Source organism: Erpetoichthys calabaricus, chromosome 2, assembly GCF_900747795.2.
Source record: "Erpetoichthys calabaricus chromosome 2, fErpCal1.3, whole genome shotgun sequence".
NCBI classification, from domain to species: Eukaryota; Metazoa; Chordata; class Cladistia; order Polypteriformes; family Polypteridae; genus Erpetoichthys; species Erpetoichthys calabaricus.
Window position 1 is genome coordinate 317,886,013 of NC_041395.2, and position 15,957 is coordinate 317,901,969.

At 38.1% G+C, this 15,957-nt stretch overlaps 1 protein-coding gene across 5 annotated transcripts in view; it reads left to right on the forward strand.

Annotated features, from left to right (window-relative positions):
• The window catches only part of mypn (myopalladin), a 364,168-nt gene extending 348,941 nt beyond the window's left edge, over nucleotides 1-15,227 (forward strand). For all 5 annotated transcript variants that reach the window (XM_051923393.1, XM_051923396.1, XM_051923394.1 and 2 more), the window contains 4 exons: nucleotides 72-279; nucleotides 3,525-3,690; nucleotides 10,090-10,223; nucleotides 11,512-15,227. In XM_051923393.1, the coding sequence (XP_051779353.1) occupies nucleotides 72-279; nucleotides 3,525-3,690; nucleotides 10,090-10,223; nucleotides 11,512-11,687 (684 nt within the window). In that variant the 3' untranslated portion in view covers nucleotides 11,688-15,227. The remainder of the gene's footprint in view (nucleotides 1-71; nucleotides 280-3,524; nucleotides 3,691-10,089; nucleotides 10,224-11,511) is intronic.
• Nucleotides 15,228-15,957: the final 730 nt, after the last annotated feature.

Consider the following 15,957-nt stretch of genomic DNA (forward strand, 5'->3'; position numbering starts at 1 on the left):
ACATCACTACTTTTATAATGGTGTAATTAGGCATTGTTATTCTTATCACTTTTCCTTTTTGTTCTTTCCAGGTGAGTGGATTGCCAAATCCTGATCTGATGTGGCTTCTGAATGGCACACCCATTTACACGGACAACAACCACAAAATGCTAGTAAGGGAAAATGGTGTCCACTCTCTCCTCATTGACCCACTGATGCAGAGTGATGCTGGGACCTACACTTGCATTGCAACCAACAAAGCAGGGCAGAATTCCTTTTCCCTGGAGCTCTCTGTTGTAGGTATGAGTTTGTCAAATGTTCTACTTTTTCCTCTTTAAAAACTGAAATGCAATTTGTGTGGCAGACCACATATGCAAAAAGCACAAAACTGATCTGTCAACTTAAGTGCCTTCTTTGTCTCACTCAATTCTTGTCCTTTTAATTACTGTCAATATCTCCCCTGTGTTACAAGAGCTGATTTGTTCTACTGTATACTGTTTGGTCAAATGCATCAAATGTAAATTCCCAACAAACTTTCCATTCATCTGCTCTTCTCTTCCAGTTAACAATCTTGATGTCTATAAGTTGTTTTCTCGAAATTTCTCTTTTCCTCCTCCTCCTGAGATATGTGATTGTGTATATATAACCTGTAAGATACAATCCCACTACACTAAAGAACTAACCTATATTAGTTTAGTTGATGTATTTGTGGTTTGTCATTCTTTAGTTGGTCTGAGTAAAGCTAGCAAACACATAATATATGTAACCATTCCTGCCAGCTTGTCATAAACACGCTGTTTAGGGTGGAGATGGTTGGTCAAAAAATCATAGGCCACAACATAAATAATAACAATTCAGTTTGGCTGCATTCAGTATCCTACATGCAATGACAGAGACTGATCATTGGCTTCCAAAGATGCAGCAGCTGAATTCTCTAATTAAATGAAGTGTTTGTGGAGCCTGGTCTTTGATACCAGTTGGAGTGGAGGTTTTCATAAATATAGTTCTGTTGTGATTGATCATTCATACACTGAGGATTAGTATCAGTATTTGTTTTTGCACCGTTTATAGAAATTTTGACGTAATACCATTTATTGATATAACCCAAACCCATTTTAAAATGCTAATATGGAGCAAAGTGCAACCTATAGTGAAATAACAAATGATAATAAGGCTATTTTTCACAGAAAAAATAATTAATATATTGTTAATGTGTGTTCTGCGGTGGATTGGTTCCTGCCTTGTGCCCTGTGTTGGCTGGGATTGGCTCCAGCAGACCCCCGTGACCCTGTGTTCAGATTCAGCGGGTTGGAAAATGGATGGATGTTAATGTGTGTTGCAGATTTTTCACAACTATTTTTCACAATTGAGATATACCTTTGTTTGTTTAGACCAACATGAAATCTCTACATGCTGTATGACGTTTACTCTTATTAGCAAAACAAATATGTACAGTAGATTCAGAAAGTATTCAGACCCCTTCAGTTTCTGCATATAAAACAAAGTTGGAAATCTTCCTGAAAATATGTTTTTACTCTGTCATTATGGGTAACTATGTGTAGATTGATGGGCAAAAATAGTAAATATATCCATTTCAAAATACATCTACAACACAATAAAGTGTGCAGACGCTTAATACACTCATAGTAACATGAATCTGCAAAACAAAATTTCTTCCATCTTAATTTTGTTGTTATCAACATACCTCAGACATGCAGAAGATATGTTTCTGAAATCAGAATATTTACCTTTTTGAATTGCAAATATTTTTAAGGTCTATTCATTAGCTTTTGTGTCTTAATGAACAACACAAGCTTTCTGGGCAAATACAGTGCATCCAGAAAGTATTCACAGCGCATCACTTTTTCCACATTTTGTTATGGTGCAGCCTTATTCCAAAATGGATTAAATTCGTTTTTTTCCTCAGAATTCTACACACAACACCCCATAATGACAATGTGAAAAAAGTTTACTTGAAGTTTTTGCAAATTTACTAAAAATAAAAAAACTGAGAAATCCCATGTACATAAGTATTCACAGCCTTTGCTCAATACTTTGTCGATGCACCTTTGGCAGCAATTACAACCTCAAGTCTTTTTGAATATGATGCCACAAGCTTGGCACACCTATCCTTGGCCAGTTTCGCCCATTCCTCTTTGCAGCACCTCTCAAGCTCCATCAGGTTGGATGGGAAGCGTCGGTGCACAGCCATTTTAAGATCTCTCCAGAGATGTTCAATCAGATTCAAGTCTGGGCTCTGGCTGGGCCACTCAAGGACATTCACAGAGTTGTCCTGAAGCCACTCCTTTGATATTTTGGCTGTGTGCTTAGGGTCGTTGTCCTGCTGAAAGATGAACCGTCGCCCCAGTCTGAGGTCAAGAGCGCTCTGGAGCAGGTTTTCATCCAGGATGTCTCGGTACATTGCTGCAGTCATCTTTCACTTTATCCTGACTAGTCTCCCAGTCCCTGCCGCTGAAAAACATCCCCACAGCATGATGCTGCAACCACCATGCTTCACTGTAGGGATGGTATTGGCCTGGTGATGAGCGGTGCCTGGTTTCCTCCAAACGTGACGCCTGGCATTCACACCAAAGAGTTCAATCTTTGTCTCATCAGACCAGAGAATTTTCATTCTCATGGTCTGAGAGTCCTTCAGGTGCCTTTTGTCAAACTCCAGGCGGGCTGCCATGTGCCTTTTACTAAGGAGTGGCTTCCGTCTGGCCACTCTACCATACAGGCCTGATTGGTGGATTTCTGCAGAGATGGTTGTCCTTCTGGAAGGTTCTCCTCTGTCCACAGAGGACCTCTGGAGCTCTGACAGAGTGACCATCGGGTTCTTGGTCACCTCCCTGACTAAGGCCCTTCTCCCCCGATCGCTCAGTTTAGATGGCCGGCCAGCTCTAGGAAGAGTCCTGGTGGTTTCAAACTTCTTCCACTTACGGATGATGGAGGCCATTGTGCTCATTGGGACCTTCAAAGCAGCAGAAATTTTTGTGTAACCTTCCCCAGATTTGTGCCTCGAGACAATCCTGTCTCAGAGGTCTACAGACAATTCCTTTGACTTCATGCTTGGTTTGTGCTCTGACATGAACTGTCAGCTGTGGGACCTTATATAGACAGGTGTGTGCCTTTCCAAATCATGTCCAGTCAACTGAATTTACCACAGTTGGACTCCAATGAAGCTGCAGAAACATCTCAAGGATGATCAGGGGAAACAGGATGCACCCGAGCTCAATTTTGAGCTTCATGGCAAAGGCTGTGAATACTTATGTACATGGGATTTCTCAGTTTTTTTATTTTTAATAAATTTGCAGAAATCTCAAGTAAACTTTTTTCACATTGTCATTATGGGGTGTTGTGTGTAGAATTCTGAGGAAAAAAATGAATTTAATCCATTTTGGAATAAGGCTGTAACATAACAAAATGTGGAAAAAGTGATGTGCTATGAATACTTTCCGGATGCACTGTACATGATTGAAAAAACAGTAGTGATATTCTTCTGTAAAACATGATATTGACCTAAAATGTCTTCTCTGCTGAAACAGCAAAAGAGGTTAAAAAGGCCCCAGTTTTTCTGGAAAAGCTGCAAAACACAGGGATACCTGAAGGGACTCCGGTGAGGCTAGAGTGCCGAGTGGTGGGTATGCCACCTCCTCTGATCTTCTGGAAGAAAGACAATGACACCATCCCAGTAGTCAAGGAGAGAATGAGGTAAGGAGATTTCAGAGGAGGCAGAATCAAAATACCTCTGGAGCATATGATGATGTCAAAGTTCTGGAACTGTCGGGTTAAAGTATGAGCAATCCTTTATATGTGTCTAAACGTAGATGGCTTTGCAATTTTTGTTATTCACTTTGAGCTACATTGAAGTTATGAATTGTAATACATAAGTATGAGTAATATTAAAACAATAATGCTGCCATTATTTTTATTTTAAAACTCATGGTCCCTCATCATTTAAAATACTAATTTTGAAGGTTCTCTCTTCAGATGTTAGTAGTGCCAAAAAATTGTCTGACTGCCTTGTTAAAGAAAAGGAGAACAGGATTTGGCTGTGCTTTTGTGAATGGCTATTTATTCATTAATAATCGTTACACTAAGATCTAAAAAAACTGTTATTAGCATGCATTTATTTATAATCCCATTTCAATTATGTAAGTTAACTAGTTACACATTTCCCTCAGTTCACATAATGTAAGCTTTAATGTGAACATTTTCCTCATGCTAAAAATGCACTGTATATAAAAAATCACAAGTCAACACAGTAACTGCTAATTAATGAGTTTTGAATTTACCTATGTAGATCATTTGAACTCCCATTAATACCAGTTGGCCAGGCCTTATACTGTATTGTGTTACTGTGTCCATAAAGTTTAAAGCATTTTTGGTGACATCCACCTAAAAAAATGCATATGAACCACTATCCATAATGAGACTCACAGCTTCCAAAGTAGTGATGTTCTTAAAGCAGGATATTCTACTGCCAAGAATGGAGAACATGCTGGATATCTCCAGCACCGCTCCCCCATGGTTAAAGTCCTATCTAATAGGCAAGCATTTGGTTAGTCTCAGCCACAGCAGGTACAGCTGAGCGTTAGTCGCACATGGAACTCCATATGGCTCTGTCCTTGGCCCTCTGCTGCTCTATATATACATGCTTCTCTTTTGCCTTATTATTCATGGCTTTGGTTTGGGTTATGACTTTAATGCAGATGATATACAGATATATTTCAGAGTTTGCACAGCTCACAACTTGTCTCTGTGAAATTAAAGCCTGGGTGGAATATAACTCTGTAAAACTAAACTACAATAAAACTGCTAATTGGCACTAAAGCTCAGGAAAATTAGATCCTTTTCAATCACTGTTGGTGATGATATCAACAGACCTTCTTTTCTGCTAGGAATCATGGTGTCACTTTTTATTTCTCCCATTCTTTCTGAATTTCTGTGAAGTGTTTTAAATTTGGGAAAGGTACTATATAAATACAATGTATTATTATTATTAATGCCTAATCATTGTTCTTTGGCTACAGGCTTTTATTCTGGCCACTTCCTTAATTAGAACATTTTTGCTCTTAAAGGAACATGTTATTAAACTGAATTAATTACTGGGTCTGTTGTTATCAACTTAAACTTTACTTTTTCTGAGATTATCAACAAGATTATTTTTACACCAGTATGTATGGTGCAAATCCTCTACTTTTATCTCTGTTATAGTTCTCTCTCTGCCTGTTTATTTATTTAAACACATACAGGTGCAAATGGAGCTTGGTTAGCTGATCCAGTTTGGTATTTTTAGATCTTTGGAAATTAACAAGTAATTGAAAAACATGGTTCATGGTCTTAAGTGGAAAGACAGCTTGTAAAGTTTAAATCAACTTCTGTGTTCTAAAAGCTGTGACGGCATGAAATAAATTTCTTTCATTCAGAGAAAAGTAAATCCTACATTACTGACGATTTCTGAGTTTGCAGCCAGAGAGTTAAAAGAGATACTATCTAATTTAAGTGAGTTCAACCATCAGCAGATACTGAGCAAATACTGTCACATGGCATCCCCAGAACTGAGGTTATGGCTCTAGAAAAATGTGTGGAAGCCACTTCATTTTATTTAACTAATTTGACGTGTTGCAAACTATAGTGCATTGTCTCAAGTTTTAAAATGTGACTATTAAATAGGGGTGGCACGGTGGCGCAGTGGGTAGCACTGCTGCCTTGGAGTTGGAATATCTGGGGACCTGGGTTCGCTTCCCGGGTCCTCCCTGTGTGGAGTTTGCATGTTCTCCCCGTGTCTGTGTGGGTTTCCTCCGGGCGCTCCGGTTTCCTCCCACAGTCCAAAGACATGCAGATTAGGTGGATTGGCGATTCTAAATTGGCCCTAGTGTGTGTTTGGTGTGTGGGTGTGTTTGTGTGTGTCCTGCGGTGGGTTGGCACCCTGCCCTGGATTGGTTCCTGCCTTGTGCCCTGTGTTGGCTGGGATTGGCTCCAGCAGACCCCCGTGACCCTGTGTTTGGATTCAGCAGGTTGGAAAATGGATGGATGGACTATTAAATAGGTGGCTTAAAACTGGTATATTTTCTTTACTGGTAATAACAACACGGTGGCGCAGTGGTAGCACAGCTGCCTTGCAGTTAGGACACCTGGGTTCACTTCCTGGTTCCTCCCTGCGTGGAGTTTGCATGTTCTCCCCGTGTCTGCGTGGGTTTCCTCCCTCAGTCCAAAGACATGCAAGTTAAGTGCATTGGCGATCCTAAATTGTACTTGGTGTGTGTGCCTGTGTGTCCTGCGGTGGGCTGGCACCCTGCCTGGGGTTTGTTTCCTGCCTTGCGCTCTGTGTTGGCTGGGATTGGCTCCAGCAGGCCCCCGTGACCCTGTAGTTAGGATATAGCGGGTTGGATAATGGATGGATGGTAATAACAAAAATAATACTTTATTTTATGCAGATGAAGCATCTTCACTCAAGTGTTTTGTGCTCCTCCTGGATTCATAAAAACATGCAAAGTGAATATCATTAAGTCATTCATGTGAATATTTAATTGCTTTGGTATGATTTTACCAGACCATTTTTTAACAATGGTGGCAACGTGGGCCAGTGGGTAGCACTGCTGCCTTAGTGATCAAGGTTCCTGGATTCAAGACACATGCCTGGTCCTTGTCTTTGTGGACTTTGTACCTTCTTCCCATGTCTGTCTTTGTTTCCTCACTACATCCTATTAATTGGTGATTCCAAATTGTCCCAATATGAGTCTGTGTGGCTCTGCGATGTACTGGAACCCCATCTATGGCCATTTCCTGACTTGCAGTAAGTTCTGTTTGATTGGCTCCAGCTCTCCGAAACACACTTCAGATTGTTATGTTATTTTTTTTTATATTATCAACAATAAAAAGGAAAAAGAGAGAACTGGCTGAGTTAGTCCAAGCTCTGATCAATGTTAGTTTGACAGAAGCTGTCACACATTTTCATTTTTAACATTCAGAATGATTCTAAGGAGTTGTACAATTTATGCTACAAGTTAGGCACTTTTTTTAGAGAACTGGGGGCCAGTCTGAACTCTGCACCTGGGGATGGACAGAATCTCTGCTAAAATGCCAACCCCACATGGTGAGGGACAATGGTACAACACATGTGATTTGAAATTCAGAAGCCATTAAGAGGGCTAAAAGAATGTAAGGTTAAACAGCACAATATATAGATTGCAAGTCCAAGGGGGTTATGCTTAAGTTATATAACACACTGGTTATACCTCATCTGGGGCCTCATGTATAAACGGTGCGTACGCACAGAAATGTTGCGTACTCCCATTTCCACGCTCAAATTGCGATGTATAAAACCTAAACTTGGCGTAAAGCCATACACATTTCCACGGTAACTCATACCTTGGCGTACGCAATTTCTCCGCTCGGTTTTGCAGACTGGTGGCACCCAGCGTCAAAGCAGTGCTATTGTTCCTGTGTGGTCACCCTTTCTTTCTTAGCTCCACATTCCTGACGCGGCTTTATAAATACACTGAAACTAACTGCATATTGTTTATTAGTGTAATGCATCTGATTGTAATTAACCTGTAGCAAACAATATAGCCATAGTATTCCAAATACCATAACTGCTTTAGCGTTGTTACTCTCACTGCATCTGCTTCTTCTGTCAGCTGCTCCCATTAAGGGTTGCTACAGCAGATCATCTTTTTCCATATTACTCTCACTGTACCACTCGGAGTATTTATATCACTGTATCTGAGTGAGGAATCACAGCAGCAGCTGATCGGAAAGAGAAATATCGGTAGACAGCATGAAGCAGATGCTGCCTGAGCCACGGCAAAACGCTTTAGAGACTTCCCAGTACGGACTTCGCAGTTTAGAAAAGGTTTCATCCCAAGAACTATAAACGCACTCAATCAGTCCATCAAGTGCTCCTTGTAGAACTGTTTACTTATAAGTACAATTACCTCACTGTAAACTTGCACTAAAGTTATAATATTGCACAACCTGCGCCACTTTATAAAGTGCGTATTTACATATGATGACGATATCATTTTTAAGATGAAATGCAGCAAAATATGTTGATTATATTATACAGATAAAACTTTAACTTCATTTAAATAATCTGTATTATTAATAATTAAACATGTGAGGACACGGTGCCGCAGCGCTAGCTAGTTCAGGGATTGTTCCTGCATTGCACTGTATTCTTGCTGGTGCTGACGCGACACTGGAAAGATAGACAGATATAATAATTAAACATGTACTACGAAGATATTTCAATGTTCCTTAAAAGTTTTGAAGAATCAGCGTTTTAAGCTTACAGATGGCTTCACGTCTATATAGCTGATTGTGTGGCGATTTGGTTTTTGGAGAAAGAAAAATAAGGACAGGAATTGGAGGTTAGTACGTTTGAAAGAGACAGTACTTCTGTAGTAAATTATTTCATCGAAGGTCGCGCATGGCACCGCAAGCCTCTTGTGTGAGACATGAACAAGCACTGCGCCACCGTGTCCCCATGTTTAATAACATGCTTCCTATCATCATGAAAAAGATATCACGTATACATCTCAGCATTTTAATTATTCAGAGAGCTGTAATATCACGAATGTAATGGATTATGTGTCCTGTTGGAGAAAGAGAAAGCCCGTTTAAGAAGCAGGTAGTGATTCACACATGTAGAACACATAGAAGATCAAATACAGAACAAAGCATTTAATGTGCCACTTTAGTTACAATGGGATTTGAGAAACTAGTAAATTAAATGATTTTAAGGTGAAGTTTATGATGTTTTACTTTAATGGCAAAATAAACTACGTGATTAAAGTGGAAATTTCAAGATTAAAGTTGACATTTCGTGCTTTTTTCCCACTGTGTGCCTATTTTTTTTGTCTGTACCCTAATAAGCTTTCATATGACACTCAGACGGTGGGCTATGACTCGCCTTTTCACGGCGACTTTGATATGTGATTTCTTTTTTATTTTGGGCACTGTACGACTTTGTGAACTTGAGCCTTCGAGTTTCTCCGACACTCTGTCACTCGATCAACTTCCTTTTGTTGATTATACCACTGTTTAAACCAACAAATAGTACGTTTTTCCTTTGCCTCCACTTGGTATTCGCTGAAATTCTTATATTTCCCCCTGTGCTTTTCCCATTGTCTTTTCACAGAAGGCTATTTATATTGATTTGCATATTCAAAGAGGCGTAATTCTGGGAGGAGTTGGGGCGGGACAGAAGGCGCGTGCACGTACGTTACTTTTCACGCTGATTGGGATTTATGTAGTGGAAGAACGTGAAAGTTTGCGTATGTACAGATTCCTGCATCTGGATTTTTCTGTGCATACGCACAATCCCGCTTTTGTGCTTACGCCATGTTATAGTGTGAGTTCTACGCGCGGCGTTATACATGAGACTCCTGGAGTACTGTGTGCATTTTTTGGTGTCCAGGATACAAAAAGACATAGAAGTGCTAGAAAAAGTGCACAAAATAGCAACTAGGCCAATTCCAGAGCTACACAAGATGAGTTATGTGAAAAGAATTAAAGATCTGAGCCTTTTCAGCTTCAGCTAAAAGAGATTAAGAGGAGGAATTATTGAAGTGTTTAAAATTGTGAAGGAAATTATTCCAGTTGATCTAGACTGTGACTTTAAAATGAATTTAACAAAGCACGGGGATACAGTTAGAAGCTTGTTAAGGGTACGTTTAAAACAAATATTAGAAAGATTCTGTTCACGCAGACAATCACAGACATATGGAAAGAGTTACCAGGTTATGTAGTAGATAGTAGAACTTTAGGGACTTTCAAAACTCGACTCATGGTTAGTTTGGAAGAATTAGGTGGATAGTGCTGATAAGCTTTGTTGGGCTAAATGACCTGTTCTCGATTAGAGTGTTCTAATGTGCTAAGCACCTTATTTTCTTTAAATTCTTTAATGTTTGTCAATTATTATAAAATATTTTTGATTGCCTAAAGATTGAATTTTGTTATAAATTGTAAAGGTAAACAACAGATGTAATATGCATTATTGCGTGTCCTGTGTTGTGTTTTAAACTGGGAGTTTTTGTATGTATTTTAGTGTCTCTGCCTAGTGTGCAGATTTTCTAATACTGCAAATTTATGTTTTAATCCCAGCATGCACCAGGATGCCACAGGATATGTTTGTCTGCTGATTCAGCCAACCAGAAAAGAGGATGCTGGTTGGTATACAGTATCAGCTAAAAATGAAGCAGGGATAGTATCCTGCACAGCCAGGCTAGATATATATGGTAAGAAACTGACAGATTAGGGATTTCTTTTAAATGCCTGTTCTTGTCTAACTGCTTACCTATGCTTACATTTCTACACTGTTCATTTCCCTTTTACAGCATTATTTTTATTAATTTATGGTTTTATACTAATTGTGACACCTTAAATATTAACAAAATGTACTGATAAATTTGGACAATTAATGAAAATGCTATATGTATTTACTCATTAATGCGGCTTCAAAAGCATGGAGAAAAATAGCATGAAGCTAACGATATGAAATTACAAGAAAAAAAAGATACTGGTAATACTTTAAAAAATAAACATTATTGCTACTATTTTTGTTAAATTCCCTGGGAACTCTTCAAAGCTGAATACACTGCATGTTAAAATTCAACACTGACCCTTACAACCAGTTAAACAGATCCCACAGTTTGACAATTTTCAGTTCGTACTGAAAGTCATGCCAGTGCAAAAAAAAAAAACATGTCAGATGCTGAAATTTAGCTTTTTTGGGAAATTGTCTTATTAACAAAGTTGAAATCTGGAAAGTGTTGTTTGGGTGGTATGTCACCTTTTCAGACAGACGATCCTTCTTTTCCTACTAGTGTCAGAGACATTTGTTCATGGTGCACAAAGTGCCCACTACATCTTTTTTTTAATTATTTTTCACTCTATTAACAAAGCACTAAGGAAATACACAAGTATCTCTGTTTATTATAACGTTTGGATCTGAGTGAACGTGCACACCACCCCCTTTGATAGGAGTGGAGTGATAACGTCAAAATTCTGGGAACCATATGGCTAGTAATCAGGAGTCAATGCCATAAACAATATGACAACTCCCATTTAACGTACAACAGAAAAAAAACATCCAAACAAAATGGTAATTTTATGACATCACAAAATAATGATTAAACATTATTAGCAACACAAACAACAATAAGTCAGAAATTATAAAAAAAACAACAACAGAGTAATCCTAATGTGTTCCTGGGTGTCTAATATTTTTCAGTTTTAAGCAAAACAGCTAAGATACATTTGCCACTTTGCACATATCCTTGTGTCTCATGTTGCCTTAGACTAACTCTGTAGCTGCTTCATTATTCTTCATTTTCACTATCATTTCTGCTAAAGCTGAACTGAAGTAATAAAATTCTCTGCCTTTGTATCTTGCCTCAGCCTCTTTCCTGCTAGCAACACCACTTGGAGCACAAGTTTACAGTGATGCATAAAGAGTTGACTTCCAGTGTGCCATTACAATTTATCTTAAGGTAAACATTTGACTTTTTTCTTTGTTTTCCACAGCCCAGTGGCATCAGCAGATTCCCCAGCCAATGAAGAAGGTTCGGTCATCGGGTAGCCGCTATGCTGCCCTCACCGGTCAGGGGCTGGACATTTTGTCTGCCTTCCCTTCAACAGACAGCAGCCCTTCACCATTCTCCCCTTCAGCAGAAGGGACTGTCGAGAGTGAAGAGCTGTGAAGATATCCATTCTAAGCTCTCTGAACATGGCATGGGAAAGAGAGATTGTGGAGGGAAAACAAATGAACTTGGAGACTGTGGTTTGCCAAGAGCCAGTTCTCAGAGCATTTGCTCAGTCACATGCAATCAACACTAAAACAGCTAGAGCTTGAAGCTTTCCTTCTGTTTGTGAAACCTTTTACTTTCCTCTAGTACCATGCTGCAACTGAAATGAACAGTTTAGTATCGCCTTCAAAATGCTGGATCATAACTGGTAGACACAATATGTCAAAACACGTCTTGTGGTACTTGATATCCCAAACATCAATGGCGAATACTGGTTTGGTAGGGGTTGTTCCCCCAAAATGTTTGTATTTCATTTTCATGTAAGTACAAGCAGCAATTGTGTTAAAAAAGCTTTAGCCAATAATTCACTCGCATTGCATCTTATCAGACGGTTGGTTTGACAGGTATTTTAAATTCATACATAGAAAGAGGGCTAAAGTAGTGTATGCGTACACACACAGCAAATTTATAGACAGTTCTTAAATTCTTTGTGTTGAGTTGGTATGTGTAAATAACACATTAGTATACATAACTTTACTGGTATACAAACAGCACTCTTAACATAACATACCATTACTCTTACCATATTGTTTCAAATTGGGTTTTTTTCTGCCAACATGTCTACATTAACCATACAGCACATATAAAATGCAGTGATTCCAATAATAGACAATTTACCAACTTGAATTTGAAAGTTAAATGGGGCAGACATACAGTGGTACATCCACTTGTTTACTTAGTAATATGTGCCATCCCACTACACTGGTACATGACAGAGCAGATCTGAATGCTATAATCATGCTGCCTACAGAATTGTGACAATTAATTAATTGACTGCCAGTATAAGCATATTCATACACAACATACACACACCGTTTTTATAGACACCTTCATAAATATACATATATATATAAATATATATATATATATAATATATATATATACAGTCATTGACACACATTGTATATGGTGGCCATTTTTGGAACTTATTCCTATCTTCATTTCTGTGTGGTCAGCATTTGTGAACATAGCACCTCAGTATATGCCGTGCATTATAACAATACCACATTTCCTTTAATACACTGTGTTTTTGGCAGACATGGCAGTCATAATTTTTATACATAAAACACAAGTTTACAAATCACTAACAAGTCACCGATTATAAGTCCAAACAAGAGGACAGATGTAGAGTGCTGGGTGCACTTGTTCACTCAGTATTGTGTACTACTGCATTGCATTGGCACATGAACAAATGTTACATGAAAAATGGAATAGGCAATCTAAATGTTTAAATATACACAAAAATACTTACTTTTACACCATATTACATGTACATATAAAGAGGACAGCTCTCAAGTTGCAGTATGAAGGGTTGCTGTTCCAGGTAACTTTGTGTATCTTTATTTTATGTGCGCATTGAAACCACATATGTAAACATAAGACATATACTTGATTGTAGCAATCAGTATATACAAAGTTTACACTGACAGCTTTTTTAATTAGATATTCCATATATTTGCCATCCACAGCTTTATTATTGATGAAGGACACACAAAATACAAACCTACAAATCAACAACATGTTACTAATGTTAACGTGGGATGACTAGTGTGCTCGGTCATTCATTAATGTGTATGAGTGGCACCGTTAGGCAATACATGCTGAATACTATGCAAAGAATCGTAAAGATCAGGTAACCCAATGACCTCCATTATAAACATACAAATACACTATCTACAGTATTAACTCAAATAAGCAGACTATATGAACAGCATTTATTACATGTACATATGTGTGAAAAACATTAGACAACATGGATACCACCTATCTGACTTTTTGAACCTGATGAAGACAATACAGTTTTCCTTCATTCTCACCTATAACAAAGAAGTTACAAACACATGAAATAATAAGAGCAGACAAGCACGATTATAACCTCTGAAATAATTTTATTTTTGATAGTTAATTTTCATATTAGGTATCCCATATACTGTATAATTCAAAGTGTGTTTATTCAAAAATGAAATATATATACAAGGTGTCTGAGAGAATATTATGAATGTGGAGAGTTGCAATCCAACAATACTTTGTCTGAATGGTTTGTTATATTTATTTGAGAATTGTTGGATTTATCCTACCACTCTGCTGGCTACAGCATCATGTTCAGGGTTTGTGCAAAGTCCCTGTGATGAATGACATTTTTTTTTACTGAAGATCACTTTCATTTAGTTTTGCCATTTGTGGCCTTAGATCTTTTACAGTGCTTTCAATGAATAACAAAACAGAGAAGGCCACCATGTGGAGTATTTTAACAGCTTGCAGATTTATACTGGTGCACTTTTTTAGGATTAAGACTTATTTTAATTATTCAGATGTGACAGGCACCCCACTGCAGGTGTTAAAATACTTGCCTGCCTTTTAGTACCATGAATGTGATAATGAAGTAAATTTTTTTGGAGTGTACAGTAAATATCATTTTTACAGCAGCAATGCTTTGGCTAGTGGGTGTTAAAAACTGATGTCTCTCCTTTTCTCTTCAATTCCCTCTTCCAGTGACTGGTTTACAGTGGAGTGAGTGATGTCAGTCAATCACTCATTGTTTTATATGGTGCCATTTATCAAGAACGCTAACCCTTTGTTATAAAAATGTGATAAAAGAAGAAAAAGACGACCACCCCTTAAAATTGTAATACTCTTTAGTTCATAAAAAATAGATCATTTAAAAATAAGTAATCTGTTATTCCTGCCATAGATGTCACCATATACCTGTGACTGCCATTTCTTGGTGTTGTTTGTTTAATGGCGCATAGAGAAAAGTCTTCCAGTGCTCAAAAAGAATATCAGTTATAACACCTTCAATAGAATAACCAAATGCCTACCACTAAAAGAATGTCATAATAATGAAGATGATTAATATTGAAGTATATTGGGCTGGATGTGCCTGTTTGTCTGTCTGCTTTTTTTCAGAATGTAATGGTTGTTTCAATTTTTTTAAATGGTAACCTTACCAAAGGTAAAGGAATTAAGTTGGACATGCTTAGAAGTGATCAACAGTGTGTACTTAGCTTATCGCTGTTTAAAACATTAACCTCCAGACAAACACTTTTTCAATTTAAAATTTAGCTACTTAGGTTTTAGTACAGTTCACTGTTCAACTGAAAACAAAGGTGTACATTAAAATGAGAAATAAGGGAAAGGTAAGAATTTAGAAAACAAATGTTAACTGCACCTGCATCCCACCTCCTTCATTGCATAACACAAAAGCACTTGATATGTAGAATACAGCACAGTTCAGGCAGCCACTTATTCAAAGAGGGAGAACCAAGGCTGGCGTCTTCAATGTTTTGTTCACATGATACACTATGTGGGTCATAAACATCTATGGACATGAAAAGTGGAGATTTCTTCTTTTCCATTATAAGATTGCTTTATGACAAAGTCATAAAGGAAAGTTTGATTTTCCCCACCATCCTAATAAAAAATGGTACGTGAATATTTTAGGTCTATCTTGATCTTCATTTTACCCTTGTGGTTACTAATTTAATACAACATATTATGCAAAACATTGCACAATTATCTTAGTATCACTGACTAGTTTGTGCCTGAGGTGTTTAAGGACGTAAATGATGGTTTGTGGATAGATAAATGTAACTGCTGTGGTGGGTTGGCACCCTGCCCAGGATTGTTTCCTGCCTTGTGCCCTGTGTTGGCTGGGATTGGCTCCAGCGGACCCCCGTGACCCTGTGTTCGGATTCAGCGGGTTGGAAAATGGAGGGATGGATGGATAAATGTAACTGATGGCTCATGACAGTTCCTCAAATTTCCATTGTTGTTGGACAGTTTTGGCCTCCTGCATTTAACTGCCAAACAAAACACTCTGCCAATTACCCTCCCCATGGGGTCTGAACTCCTTGGCCATAAAAATTACAAATCTAACCTAACTGATGTTTTGAATCCGGAGATGTTTGGTCCCTCTGTTTTGTTAACTTTTTGGAGTTTATGGTATTGCATATTTATGATGTCAGTGTCAGCACAGCACAAGTATTATTGCTTTGCAAATACCTGTTAATGAATGACATCATACCATTTTATATAAAAATGGGTGACAAACAGAGCTTATTTGTATAATGAAGGAGACACTCTGCTGGTGAAACAGGTTTTATTTAAAAGTATAAGACCCACTGCAAGTTTTTGAAACCAAAGTAGAAAAACTTTCTTTGTTTTT